The sequence below is a fragment of the Podarcis pityusensis genome, assembly GCF_964106645.2.
Source record: "Podarcis pityusensis genome assembly, chromosome: 6".
In the NCBI taxonomy this organism is placed as follows: Eukaryota; Metazoa; Chordata; class Lepidosauria; order Squamata; family Lacertidae; genus Podarcis; species Podarcis pityusensis.
The window spans coordinates 23,075,615-23,089,510 of record NC_138030.1 but is presented as its reverse complement, the minus strand read 5'-3'; the positions used below and the strand labels follow the sequence as shown (position 1 = coordinate 23,089,510).

General features: G+C 43.9%; 1 protein-coding gene across 3 annotated transcripts in view; it reads left to right on the top strand.

The window, feature by feature from the left end:
- Positions 1–11,738, top strand: part of LPIN3 (lipin 3) — a 35,835-nt gene extending 24,097 nt beyond the window's left edge. For 2 of the 3 annotated variants that reach the window (XM_081009217.1, XM_081009218.1), the window contains exons 10-20: positions 337–433; positions 1,084–1,153; positions 2,091–2,183; positions 3,300–3,349; positions 4,410–4,542; positions 6,056–6,204; positions 6,730–6,816; positions 7,827–7,979; positions 9,279–9,393; positions 9,496–9,599; positions 10,351–11,738. In XM_081009217.1, the coding sequence (XP_080865343.1) occupies positions 337–433; positions 1,084–1,153; positions 2,091–2,183; positions 3,300–3,349; positions 4,410–4,542; positions 6,056–6,204; positions 6,730–6,816; positions 7,827–7,979; positions 9,279–9,393; positions 9,496–9,599; positions 10,351–10,498 (1,199 nt within the window). In that variant the 3' untranslated portion in view covers positions 10,499–11,738. The remainder of the gene's footprint in view (positions 1–336; positions 434–1,083; positions 1,154–2,090; positions 2,184–3,299; positions 3,350–4,409; positions 4,543–6,055; positions 6,205–6,729; positions 6,817–7,826; positions 7,980–9,278; positions 9,394–9,495; positions 9,600–10,350) is intronic. The other variant, XM_081009219.1, reaches the window with a different exon arrangement.
- The last annotated feature ends 2,158 nt before the right edge of the window (positions 11,739–13,896 follow it).

Sequence of the window (13,896 nt, the reverse complement as noted above, 5' to 3'; positions counted from 1 at the left end):
TGGGGAAAAGCCCCCCTCCTGACACTGTCAGCACTGCAGCTTACCTGGAGGGGCTGGGGAGGGGGCAGCACAATCGGGATTGTACAAGTGCACAGTTTGGAGTGCCAGATTGGCTTCACGGGTGTATCTCCATCCTCAGTGCTGTCCTGCCCCAGCACTGTCTCAGTAAACTGCAGTGATGCTGGAGTTGAGGGGGTGGCTCCACCCTACCGCTGGCAAGGGGGAGCGGCTCCTTGTTTATCATGATCCTCTGGTTAGCAGCCACCACTAGCTTTGCAAGTTGCTGGAGGGTTGCTGGCCAACTGGCATGTATTTCTCTCTCCCTTCCATTTCTAGCTGAGAAGTTCATGAAGCACATAGTTTCCTACCAAGAGTTTTTGGAGAACCCAGCAATACTCGAGGACCCAAATTTGGTGATCCAGATCCACAAGAAGTTAGTAGAAAGAGCACTTTCTGCTCTGCTCCCCCCCCCCATAACCGCTTTACGTGTGCAAACATGCATGCATTAACCAGCTTCCATTATGTGAGCCTAGAGAAATTATTGGCTATTCCTAGAAACCTGCCTCCCACTACCCACATCCATCAAAGATGAAGGTGGGACTTTCATTCCTCTCTTATTCTGCTGTGTGTGCTGTGTTCTGTCTGCGCTGAAAATACTCCCTGTGCAATCTAAAGTTTGCTGACATGTATGAAGTCCCACAGCCCTTCATTATAAGCTCACTGTCACTGACAACAGTAAAAATAAGGTGTGCTGGGCTTGGCTTGTAGTGCATGTGCGGATGGCTGCAATTATGGGGTAGAATTCATGTTGTACTGTCCAGAGGAAAACCTTACCAATATGCCATTTTTAGAGTTGTATTGGGCAGTGCACACCAGATTTCACCTTTCTATATGTTGTGGAAGTATAATAGTTTGGATACCCCATAAGGTGTCAGTGAGCCCAGGTGTTTGTGTGTAGGAGTGTTCTGAATGCATGCCTTTTCATGCTGCATCCTCACTGGTACATCCATATCTCAATGCTTTGCTACCACATGAATGGGGCTATAGGCAGAGTGAAATTTCTTCCCCTCTCTTTGCTTGCAGATATTATAACTGGGCAGTTGCAGCCCCTATGCTCCTCTCCCTACAAGCTTTCCAAAAGGAACTTCCCAAGGTAAGTAGTCTAAACAAAGTTGGAGAACTGAAATGCCTTACTTAAGCTCATAGGTCTCAAAACTCAAAGAATGCTTTGGCACAGACGTTTAATATCTGAAGACAGCCAGCTCTAGATGGAAAGGAACAAGTGTATAGCATGGGGTTATTCCTGGATCCATCATTGTCACAGGCCACAGTGGCTATGAGTACCAATTTCTGACTTTGGTTGGTTTACAGGCCTTTTAAAAGCCTTTATTTTCACTTCACCTTGATAGCTGGAGTCTCCACCTTGATAGCTGGAGTCTCCACCTTGATAGCTGGAGTCTCCACCTAGCTGGAGTCTTAACACAGCAGAAGTTTTCTTACCTCCTGCATTCCTGATCACTGACAAGCTGGTACCTGTATTCTAGAGCAAGAATTTCTAAGCTGAATTTGACATGTCCTGTCTCTATATGCATGGACATTCTCTTTGGCTAAATTTCATCTTCTCACCCCACAAAACTTCAGTAAACCTTTGAAACACATCATAATTCTCTGCACTTCTGGTCTGGAAGACAAGCTGGTGCTAGTTCTGTGCCAGCACTTGTTGATCAGCTGTTCATTCTGGCGGCTCTCTGCCTGCTTGGTCATACTACTTCTCCTGGGATAGTAATTGTTGCTCTGTGTGGGGAATAGGGGTCTTCTTTCCGCTCCCTTAGCAAACTGAAGTTCCCATGGTTCTTTGTGGACAATTGTGACTATTTCAAAGTGCAATAATACTACTTTAAATGTGCAATGTGGATGGGGCCTAAGCATTTGATACTGGCTGCTTTGGAATCTAGGGCATATCCTACATCTGTATGACTCATCAATTGCTGTTTTTAATTAAGGTAGTAAGAACATCCTGTCATGGTATGTGGATGATCTCATTTGGGGTTGAACCTAATTCACCACTCGTTCTCTCTTCATGTCATCAGAGTACTGTCGACAGGCTCATGAAGGAAAAGATGCCCAAGAAGGGGGGCAGGTGGTGGTTTTCCTGGCGGCGAAGAGAACTTTCACATGAGGAGGTACTTTGTGCACCATGATTCTATGAAGTTACACTGCAAGAAGGAAACGTTGCTCTGTGGCATTGCAACATTTTGGACTGAACTTCTGTAGGCAACTGATCTGGAGCTGAACTTCAACTTGGGATTAGCTAACATGAATGTGAAAGTGGAACATTTTGCATTTGGATAAAATTCTAACATTTACTCAAGCACAGGAAAAAGGTGTGATGCAGTCTCTTCAGTGCTGCAGAGGTAGATTTGGAGGAGGCAGAGGTCACATTCACACTTTACATTTAAAGTGCTGATATGCCACTTTAATCAGGTTTGGCTCCCCCCTGACCAAATAATTCTGGGAATTTGCTGTCTCCACTGGCCATTATTTCCTCAGGCTCCTGCTTCTCAGGTCAATGTCCTTTAGTCACCCTGTCTCTTCACCAGCTTCACTAGCATTCCTCCCCCCCCCCCCAAATAGCACACAGCACCTCCTGACTCGAGCCCTGTGAGACATCAGTGGATAAATAAAATGTCTGTGTCATTACAACATCAAAATACCAGATACAAAGGCCTAGCTTCCCCACAACATGATAGCTTAGCTGCTAGAATTGCAAACATCCTCCGGCAGAGGAGGGCTGACTCTGAATCCAATATGATTCTGTCTACCAGAAATAAATAGGCAATCTCTCTGTTGTCACCTTTTCACTTTCACCTTTCTGCATTATTAAAAAGTGCTAAGGGCCCATTTTCAGACTTGTTCCTTCCATATGTGTTGGGGATGCTATGTTAAAGTGCTCTTAGTATACCCAAGCTCACATGGCCATACTTGGTTGGGTGATCCTCCTCCCACTGATTCCTCAGCATTAAAATTAGGATTATTGCCTATGAAAATGTGCCACGTTGTGAACACTATAGGGGACCTGTGCTCCTTTAAATTCCTCTTTAAGGCTGTTGAGAATCCAGCAATAGCTTGAGGTTCACAAGTTCCTTCACCCCTGAGGAAAGAATATTTTCTTAGGTATATTTGTCTGTGCTTGGAGATGCCATTGCACCTGCTTCTTCGTGGTGTGCCTGAGACCTTGGTTTTCTGCTTGAACTGTTGCTTAAAGAAGATTAGTGATTTCCAATCTCTTGTGTTCACAGCATGAATCCAGTGCACAGAAATCTAGGAGAGCAAATTCCTCACTGCGGAGGTAAGATGTCAGCATGCCCTGAGGTGAAGCAATGTTCAGGATACCAAAGGACAAAGTTACTGGTTTTGTTTTTTTTGCTTTTTAAAAGTTATAATGAGGAAACCATATTTATTTTTAAATCTTGCAAAACCCTCAATCCCTGTCTCAATTGGGCCACATACGCCTGTATTGTCTGCATCTCCTGACAGCAGTTTTCCAGGGTTTCAGACAAAGAGCCTTTCCCAGCCTTACCTGTAAATTCTGGGAATTGAAACTGGGATCTTCTGTAAGCAGATGCTGCATCATTGAGCTACAAACATTCCTTCCCTTCCCTATCATTGTTTAACATGGAACCTTGCCTGACAATGGTTCTATGAAATGCTTCTGCTCTTGGTTTCTCCTCCCTTCAGGAAGATTGCTGTGTTTTCTAGACCCAAGTGTATTCTGGATGTTGTATTATAGCCTCTGGAGAACAATGCTTAAGAACGTAAGAAGGGCCTGCTGGATCAGGCCAATAGCCCATCTAGTTCAGTATCCTGTTCTCACAGTGGAAAACTCACAAAGCAAGACCCAAACACAACAGCACTCTCCCCTCCTGTGGCTTCTAGCAACTGGTATTTGGAATCATCACTGCCTCTGACCATGGAGGCAGAGTATAGCCATCATGGTCATTGATCGCAACACCCTCCATGAATTTTGTCACACTTTTTTACGTAGCATCTACTACTTAACATCTAGGCAAGTCTATGCTTGCTGGTAACTGCTTAGGACAGGAATGAGAACTCTTTGCCCTCCAGATGTTGCTAGAGTTTACTAACTATGGGAGTTGATTATCCATGACCATTTGCAGTGCTGGCTGGGACTGGTGGGAACTGGGAACCCAGCACCTTCTAGAAGGCCACAAGTGGCTTAGGTGATGACCTTGATTCATTTCAGATTCCTCAGAATTATGTAGAGTAACATCTCTCTTTTCCCTCAAATAGTGAATAGCCATTTTCCCTCTCTTTGGGATTTGGCTGCTATTCTTGATCTTTGCCCCATTTTCACTCTTGAATTCTCATTCTGCTTCTTTGTACTGCAGAAGAGATGATGGTTCATCCAGTGATGACGACTCTATATCCTCAGGCCGAGGGGAGAGACCCGTACCAGATGCTCTCACGCAGAAGTTTCTTCCAACCTACAAGAAATCCCTAAGGCTCTCTTCAGATCAAATTGTATGTAGTTTTAAGGGGTTCTTTCCCCCCTTGCTGCCTTTTGTATGTGACTTCTTTGCTTTGAGAGATGGGCCTCCAAACAGGCTTCCTCACTGGAATTTCTGGATGGTCCTTCCCAATTACAGCTCAAACCCCTTAACTATGTGTTAGATCCCAATGGCTTTTGGATGTTAAGGGCCTACCTACACATCACATTAATGGTGTAAGATCAGCAGCTCTAGTTTTGTTTTGTTTTTTAAATTAAATACAGTGCTATGTCAGGTTACATACGCTTCAGGTTACAGACTCTGCTAGCCCAGAAATATTACCTTGGGTTAAGAACTTTGCTTCAGGATGAGAACAGAAATTGTGCTCCGGTAGCACGGCAGCAGCAGGAGGCCCCATTAGCTAAAGTGGTGCTTCAGGTTAAGAACAGTTTCAGGTTAAGTAGGGACCTCTGGAATGAATTAAGTACTTAACCCGTGGTACCACTGTACTAGGCTGAAGTTATGAGTGATTGTCATTGGAACTGCAGCACGTGAGGACAATAAATTTAAAGCCTTCTCTGCTCCCCACCATCTTGGTAAGGACATGGCAATCTTGGCAGGACATGGCAATCGCCTTTAGAAAAAAGCTCCCATTATCATTGCAAGCTGGAGGAGGAGGAGAGTACAGAGGGTGAAGAAAGAGCTATGAGTAAAGGAGGGCACTTTCCCCAGCCTTTGGACCCCTGGGAAACTCAACAAACCTGCTGTATCTGGAACCTGGTGTGGAGAGTGCAGTTGAATGAGACACAGCAGTGGACAGGCTGAGGACATACTATCCACCTTGGGACAGCCCGTGAAAAGCTAGTCTAGACTGAGAGACTAGGGTGATGTCTGCTGTTACTAGGAACACTTCTTGTTATGAGACATTTGTGAGAGGTCTGAAAGTTTGTTTGGACCTGGAGTAAGAACCTGGAGGCTGAGAGGGAGGGTATATCAGAAGGAAAATGAACTAATACTGATATATATAAACATTTTTATATAATAATACATTATTTATACCCTGCCCATCTGGCTGGGTTTCCCCAGCCACTCTGGGCAGCTTCCAACAAAAGATTAAAAATACATTAAATCATCAGTCATTAAAAACTTCCCTAAACATGGCTGCTTTCAGATGTCTTCTAAAAGTCAGATAGTTGTTTATTTCCTTGACAACTGATGGGAGGCCATTCCACAGGGCAGGCACCACTATCGAGAGGGCCCTCTGCCTGGTTCCCTGTAACCTCATGTATTTTTGTAATATTTTTGTTTATGTTGTCTGTGGTTGCTTCAGTTTTCTATAAGTCACTTAGAGATATAGAGGTATAAGAATGGTGTAGGTCATACTTCATTATTGCCACCAATTGAACCCCTTTTCCCCTGACTGTTTTTTTAAATAAAATAATAATAATCCACTATGTGATGGCTAATCTACACTAACAGCAATGGACAGATGCTGAACATGGTGTGTGTGTTTTTTGGTTTCTTAAAAAATTCTCACTTTACTGTAGAAAAGTCTGAACCTGAGAGATGGTGTCAATGAGGTAGTGTTCAGCGTGACCACTCAGTACCAGGGCACATGTCGTTGTGAAGCCAACATCTATCTATGGAACTGGGATGACAAGGTGGTGATCTCTGACATTGATGGAACTATCACCAGGTAAGTCCCTTTGGCATCACTCCCATTAACATTGAACATGGTGCCACCATGCCAGCAGGATTGGAGGCAAAATGGGGCCACTGAGAAACAAAAGTGTCAGCATGCACTGGGAAACAAAAACAAAGTACTGAAATGGGCAGTGAAAGCTCCCACCCCCAAATAACCTAATGAGGACTGTACAGGCTCACATGTTTCCAGCAGCCATGGAATGTTAAGTATCAGTTGGAAAAGAAAAATGGAAAACTAGTGGAAGGTGGGTGGTTAGATTGGATTGCTTGGGCCTTTTATAGCTAATGCTGTCCTGGAGGATGGCATGGCTAAGTGCCGGACTGAAAGTCTAAGCAGAAGCTCTTCCCTTAGGAAATGAAGAAGCTCTGTAACAATTTGTTGCCAATCCCACATAACAACATATAACGGTCACCAGATTTTCACTATAAGGTAGACCCTGAACCATGAGCTACACTGCAAGGAGTTCATAGTTGTTTTATATGCATATGTGTTTCTCATTATTCCTCTTCCCATTAGGTCTGATGCTCTAGGGCATATCTTGCCACACCTTGGGAAAGACTGGACCCACCAAGGCATTGCAAAGCTCTTTCACAAAATCCACTTGTAAGTTGTAGCTACTTTGTAGTCCATCTTTGGTGGTAAACTTGTCCCTTAGGTGAGAGCAGGGTCTACTTATGTAAAATCACTGGAGAGTAGGATATACTTTTTTATTCAGATATGTTTTGCAACTGCTCAGCATATCAAATTCTGCAAGTTAGGAAGAAATGTTATTTTCTTCTTTTCCTCTTGCTCAGTTGGCTAAAGAGGTTTTATACTTCTTGACAACTCATCTCCTAGGAAGTGATTTTTTAAAAAACCATTCTCCTTTCAACAATGTCTGTTTTCGAGAGCCAGTGTGGTGTAGTGGTTAAGACCGGTAGTCTCATAATCCGGGGAACCGGGTTCGCATCTCCGCTCCTCCACATGCAGCTGCTGGGTGACCTTGGGCTAGTCACACTTCTTTGAAGTCTCTCAGCCCCACTCACCTCACAGAGTGTTTGTTGTGGGGGAGGAAGGGAAAGGAGAATGTTAGCCGCTTTGAGACTCCTTAACTCCAAACTCTTCTTCTTCTTCTTTCTGCTGGTACTATTTTCCTATGTCCCTACTATTGTTTTCATATATTCTTTTGTTTATATCCCACTTTCTTCCAATATGACAAGGGCAATGAAACAGCAGCAGAATGGGAGAGGGGTGACAATGACTTTTGAAAGGCAAATGTTATTGGCACTAGAGGGTTCTTTGAGAAATATTTCAGTGCTCCAAACTACAACCTTGCTTTACTCTAAGAGTAAGGAATGAATGTGAGTAATTAAAGTCAAGCCATTGAAACTGGAGGTGGAGACTAAAATCACTTTCATTCATAGCATACCTCCCAAAGAATCTTGGGAACTGTAGTTTGTAAAGGGTGCTGAGAGCTGCTGGGAGGACCTTAACAAACTACAGCTCCCAGAGTTCTTTGGGAGAAGCCATGACTGTTAAAGTGGTATAAAAGTGTTTATATGGTGTGGATGAGACCCAAAGGGTCTGGACATTATGCAGATATTTTCCTTGTATTAATTATACCTTCGTTCCAGGAATGGATACAAGTTTCTCTACTGTTCAGCCAGATCCATTGGCATGGCACATATCACCAAAGGATACCTGACATGCGTCAATGACCAGGGCTGTGTTCTCCCAAAAGGTCCCATACTGTTGGCACCCAGCAGTCTCATCTCAGCCTTCCATAGGTAAGTTCCGTTTTCCATCCTTCACCATGTGTTGATGCGACACAGCTTGTTTGCTTTATGCAGCTGGACTTTGGTGTTTCACCATTTTCTGCTTGATTTGTCTTCTCCAATGTAGAGAAGGACAGGCAGCTAATTAAGCACATGGGGATATATTTGGGAAACATTTTATGCATTGGAATGTTTTTTTCTTTAATGCATGGAATATGAGACTCAACCAACAAAGATACAAATGATCTTTAGTGTGCGTGCTTGCATGCGCGCGCGCGCGCGCACACACACACACACACACACATTGCAACTGAAAACCAAGTTAAAGAGAAAAGAAAGTGTTAACAATACAGAATTCTTTTTTGCAATAAAACAATTATCCATACATACCAACACTCAGATAATAAATCCTTAATAAGCCACAAAGGTCTCCCCTTGAAATATGAGAGACAACATCTTTCAAGGGAGAGGATTTCCAAAAGTATCCAAACTGTAAATGTGCAATTTGTTTTGTTGTTGTTTAGTTGTTTAGTCATGTCCGACTCTTCGTGACCCCATGGACCAGAGCATGCCAGGCACTCCTGTCTTGCAATTTGTTTTGTAAGGTGTTAAAATGTATGGCCTTCATTTAACTAATGTTTTACCCATACTTACAAGTGTCTTGAACTGAAGAACTTTTACTTGTTCCCAAAATAACTGTTGGCAGCCACTGATTTATTGGGAGAAAATGCGGAGCAATTGTGTATGTAGGCTAAAGCCTAGTCAGTCTGACCTCCCGTCCCCCTTTGGTTTTGTTTCTTAGATTCTGTTATGCAATGGGTATATCAGCTACTGCCAGCCTGACACCTTCCAGCTGTAACGAGCTACAGTGCTGACTTGGGCAGATGAGACCTGCAGTCCAAAATTTCTAGAGGGTGCCAGGCTGTAGAAAGCTGGTGTCGATTCTTCTTCTTTTCTCTTACATTCTTACCTTATTTGGCCAGGGGATGGGTGGGAGCAGCACCCCGCCGTGGTACTAAGAAGCTAAGTTACAGGGAACCAGGCAGAGGGCCTTCTTGGTAGTGGCGCTCACCCTGTCAAACGCCCTCCCACCAGATGTCAAAGAGAACAACAACTACCAGACTTTTAGAAGACATCTGAAGGCAGCCCTGTTTAGGGAAGCTTTTAATGTTTGATGTATTACAGTATTTTAATATTTTTTTGGAAGCCGCCCAGGGTGGCTGGGGAAGCCCAGCCAGATGGGCGGGGTATAAATAATAAATAATAATTATTATTATGTACTAATGAAATGTCTGCCCACCATTGTTACAGGGAAGTGATTGAGAAGAAGCCAGAGGTGTTCAAAATTGCTTGTTTGACTGACATCCGGAACCTCTTTGGCTGCAACAAGCAGCCTTTCCACGCTGCTTTTGGGAACAGACCAAATGTGAGTGGGGGTCACCTAGTGTGTGAAGGGGGCGGGGGTCTTCCTTGTGGGCAATTCCTGCCTTGCCGTGACCTTGGTCTTTCTCTATTTCCTCCTGAGCAGGATGTCCATGCCTACAAAGAAGTGGCGTTACCAGAAACTCGTATATTCACTGTGAACCCCAAGGGGGAATTGACACAGGAGCACATAAAAATCCACAAGTCAACGTAAGCTTTCAAATTTATCCAGACATTTCCTGCATTGAATTTGAAGTTCTTTGCCAGACTGTAGACATGGTGCTTTTAACGTTGTTGTTACGTTTATATCCTGCCTTTCCTCAAGTGAATTTAAGGTGGCATACATGGTTTTCCACATTAATATCCTTGAAACAACTCTGTGAAATAGGTTAAACTAAGAGAGGGTGACTGCCCTTTGATTGCCTGAAGAGCTTCATGATGGAGTGGAAATTTGAGCCTTGGTTCCCCAGGTCCCAGTCTGACATGCTACTCACTATACCACACCAGTATGCATGAAAAAATCCAGGAAAAGCAAACTCTGCAGCCAGAACAGCAGTTTCCCCTCCTGCCCCAGTAACATTTAAATGCCACATGGTACAGTGTGATGCTTGGGTTTTCTTCCCTTGATCAACAGCAGTCATTGATGGGGGAGGGTGACAGTGGAAGCTTGCAATGTCATTGCGTCACCTGATGAGCACTACTAAAAGTAATAGGTGGATGAAAGAACTTGCCACTGAAAATGGCACCCCCAGTGTGGATGTAATGTCTGCTCCCACCCTTTTGCTTGTCCTGATCGCCAGCTGGTAGTGTGACAGCTTGTTTCTACCTGCCCTGTATGTGGATAAAACTCTATGTGTTGCCTTACTGAAATTCAAGGGAGATGTGTGCTTCCAGGGCAGTGGGTGAGAGTGCAAGGAAGGAGGCTTGCTGTCTTTAATCCTTTATATTCTATTTTTTCTAGATATGACCGACTGAGTGAGGTGGTAGAGCTCCTGTTTCCACCTATTGGCAAGGATGTGAGCATTTCATTGGCTTCCCCAGAATTCAGCCAGTTCTCTTACTGGAGACCTCCATTGGCCACTGTTGACTTTGAAGATTTTGCCTTGTGATGCAGAGCCAACAACATTCCAAAGCATCTTTCACTGTTGGTCCTCTAGTATGACGGACAGGCAGCAGACACCTCTTGTAGCATCTGTATGTGCAATACTTGAGCATTCAGATAGCAGGGAGAGGGGGGACACCCAGGACTCCATTTCCCATTTGTGTGGGGCGAGGGGGATACATTTCCCAACCCAGGGTTTGACAAACGTGTTTATGCCGCATGACAGAATGCATTTTACCTGCAACCTTGTAACCTAGGTGCATTTAAGAGTTGGTGATAGTGGGTTTGACTGAATATTAATAATGGCTGGTAGTCTCCCCCCTCCCGTTTCTGCCTGATGACTTGCATAGTTGATGGCTGCAGAAACCACAAGCTTTGGATGGAAGAACAGGAGAAGAATACTCACCTAATGGACATTTAGGAGCTCCGGCCTGTTGGGATAATGAATTCCTCTGGCTTTGTCATATAGCTCTTCTCTGGATTGTGGTCAGTATTCAGTAATGGCATCAATATGTGCCTGGACACTAAGTGCCTTAATGATGTTTGATGGGGTGGTCTATCTGTTTGAGTCTCGCTGTGTGTCCCTCCCTCCCCCAAAGAGCTGAAGGTGCTAATTTTGCTATTGTACACAACTACTGCCATCTCGGTTCTCAGGTATTGATCTTAGCATTTCAAAAAATTAGCAAATCCGGTTTGATCAGCGATGAAAGTCAGACAGAAACAATGACAACTCAACTACTATGAGCCCCATGTTTAATAATACCTGAAGTACTGGGTGTGGTTGTTCTCATACCGCAAGGTGTGTGTAGCATATGGGGTTTTTTGTTTCGTCGTTGTTGTTGCTGGGTGTGTTTTGTATGGGAAGGCACCATAGATGTATGATGATGCATTCCTCCACTCCCACCCCAAAATAATGTGCATTTTAAAGTACTTGGATTAGCAGTTGGGAGGGGAAAGGTGGAAGGAAGCACATAAGGATAGATGATGAAGAAGTGGAGAAGTAGTCAAGTCACTCTGGGGCACTTTGGAGTTCTGCGGGCTCCCCTCCCTCCTGAACATTGCTGTGAAGATAGTCTCTAACCTTAGGCACCAATTCTTGTTCTACCTCACCTTTACGTACCTCCTTTTGTGAAACTAGATGGTACTTCAATGCACAAAGGGGTAGATTAGACTATAGCTACTATAAGTTGGAGCCAAAGGACTCTACTGTGCAGATGCAGCAATAAAGTTTTTTTGCATATCTGAAACATCTTGTGCATCTCTCGTGGTTTCCATCAAATCTGTGTTTCCACCCAACTAGGAGGGAGGGACTCCAATCTTGGGCACATCCAGTGACAAACATCGGATGGGAAATGCCTCTGCCCAAGATACACTACACAGAGCCACTGCCTATCTGAATCAATGTTACTCTGCTGGATGAACCAATATTCTGACTTTATTATAAAATATTTTCCTGGGTCCATATTTAAAACTATTCAGTTTGCTGCCACCAGTGGCTTTCCATTTGCTGCTGTCCCAAGCAATAGATTTCCAGTTCTTAGTTGCAACTTTATCCTCCTTTGAAATAGTTTCTATCACCATAACAGGAGCCACCCAGAGTGTTGTGAGCTGCCCAGAGTGGCTGAGACAACCCAGTCACATGGGCAGCATTTTTTATTATTTATTTATTTATTTATTTATTTATTTATTTACAGGGAAGTGGGGGACCTTTGGCCCTCTAGATGTGGGACAATTGGTGTTGCCCTCCCATAATGCCACACACACACCATTCTGAATGGCAAAGCTCATCAACTTCGGGGGCACCTGGCCCCCTCAAATATTTTAGGGACCTTGGCTCCTAGGAGTTCTCAGTGTGCCAATAGGAGCCAACTCCCACCATCCCTGGCCATTGGTCATTGTAGATAGGGCTGCTGGGAGCTGGAGTTTATCAATGTCTGGGGGAGCCTTGGCTTCCTCATTTATAGGGCCAACATATCTTAAAACCAGATTATGTGCAGCATGGATTATTTGGTTTGAAATTTTCCCTAGGAGAAAGAGCAAAAGGTGTGTGTGTGTGTGTGTGTGTGTGTGTGTGTGTGTGTGTGTCCCCATATTGGTGGCAGGTGTAGCAGCCCATCAATGGCCTCACTATTTAATTCATTGCCAGTGTCATGTGAAAAGAATGTGCTAGGTTTCCACCTCTCTTAGCCTTAAAACTCCAGATGCTTTCATAATAAGCAGCTGCTACCTACCCAGCTTAAAGACATAGCCCTGTCCTTGATCACAAAATCCTAGCATATTTGGAGGAAATCTGATGGGTTGACTTGCTTTACCTCCAGCCTATGAATGGAACTCTACATTATATATAGTTCCATGTCGTTTCTTTTTTCAAATCATACATGTTGAAGCCTCTGGGGCTACAATTTGAAGCAGAAGACTGATTCTTTCGCCATATTTCTATTGAAAATATTTCTGCTTCTCATTCCCCCAAGTTGCATTTACCTCTGCTTCAGGAAAAAAAGCAGCAAGACATCTTTCCTTGCTGAGATCTGTACAATCTAATATTTCAGGGTTGTTTTTTTAATAGACAAACACTTTGGCCCTTTAATTAGCTACAGGCGGGCACAGAACAGCATGAGGAAAGTGCTCTGATCCGCAAAATTATTTTCCCCTTTCATTTCATAATTTATTTCATGGAATTTATATACCTCTTGGTTGTAGAAAGAAACCTCAAAGCCCATTGCATGCCTCCCAACCTTCACGTTCCAAGCAGATATGAGTGGTAGTTTGTGTTCAGCACATGCTCTTTCCCCCAATATAGAATCATAGAGTTGGAAGAGACCACAAGGGCCATCGGGTCCAACCCCCTGCCAAGCAGGAAACACCATCAGAGCACTCCTGACATATGGTTGTCAACCCTCTGCTTAAAGACCTCCAAAGAAGGAGACTCCACCACACTCCTTGGCAGCAAATTCCACTGTCGAACAGCTCTTACTGTCAGGAAGTTCTTCCTAATGTTTAGGTGGAATCTTCTTTCTTGTAGTTTGGATCCATTGCTCCGTGTCCGCTTCTCTGGAGCAGCAGAAAACAACCTTTCTCCCTCCTCTATGTGACATCCTTTTATATGTGGTTGGGTTTTTTTGGTTTTGGTTTTGGTTTTGTTTTTTGCTGCTGTACGTAGAGCTGTTTTAGTAGAGAGAAGACAAAATGCAACTGAGAGGAGTGACTTGCCAAAGGCTAACTGGTTGTGAGATTTGTAGTGGGGTCTTTCTGCTTGACTCACAAGTCAAATCTCTTGAGGGATGAGAAACCTGCTGTGGTCCTCTCCAGATGTTGCTGAATTAGAAATCCCATCATCTCTAACCATTCACTATAATGCTGTTTTCCTCAATTGTCATGCCCCTGGTTGATCCACCCACGCAAACA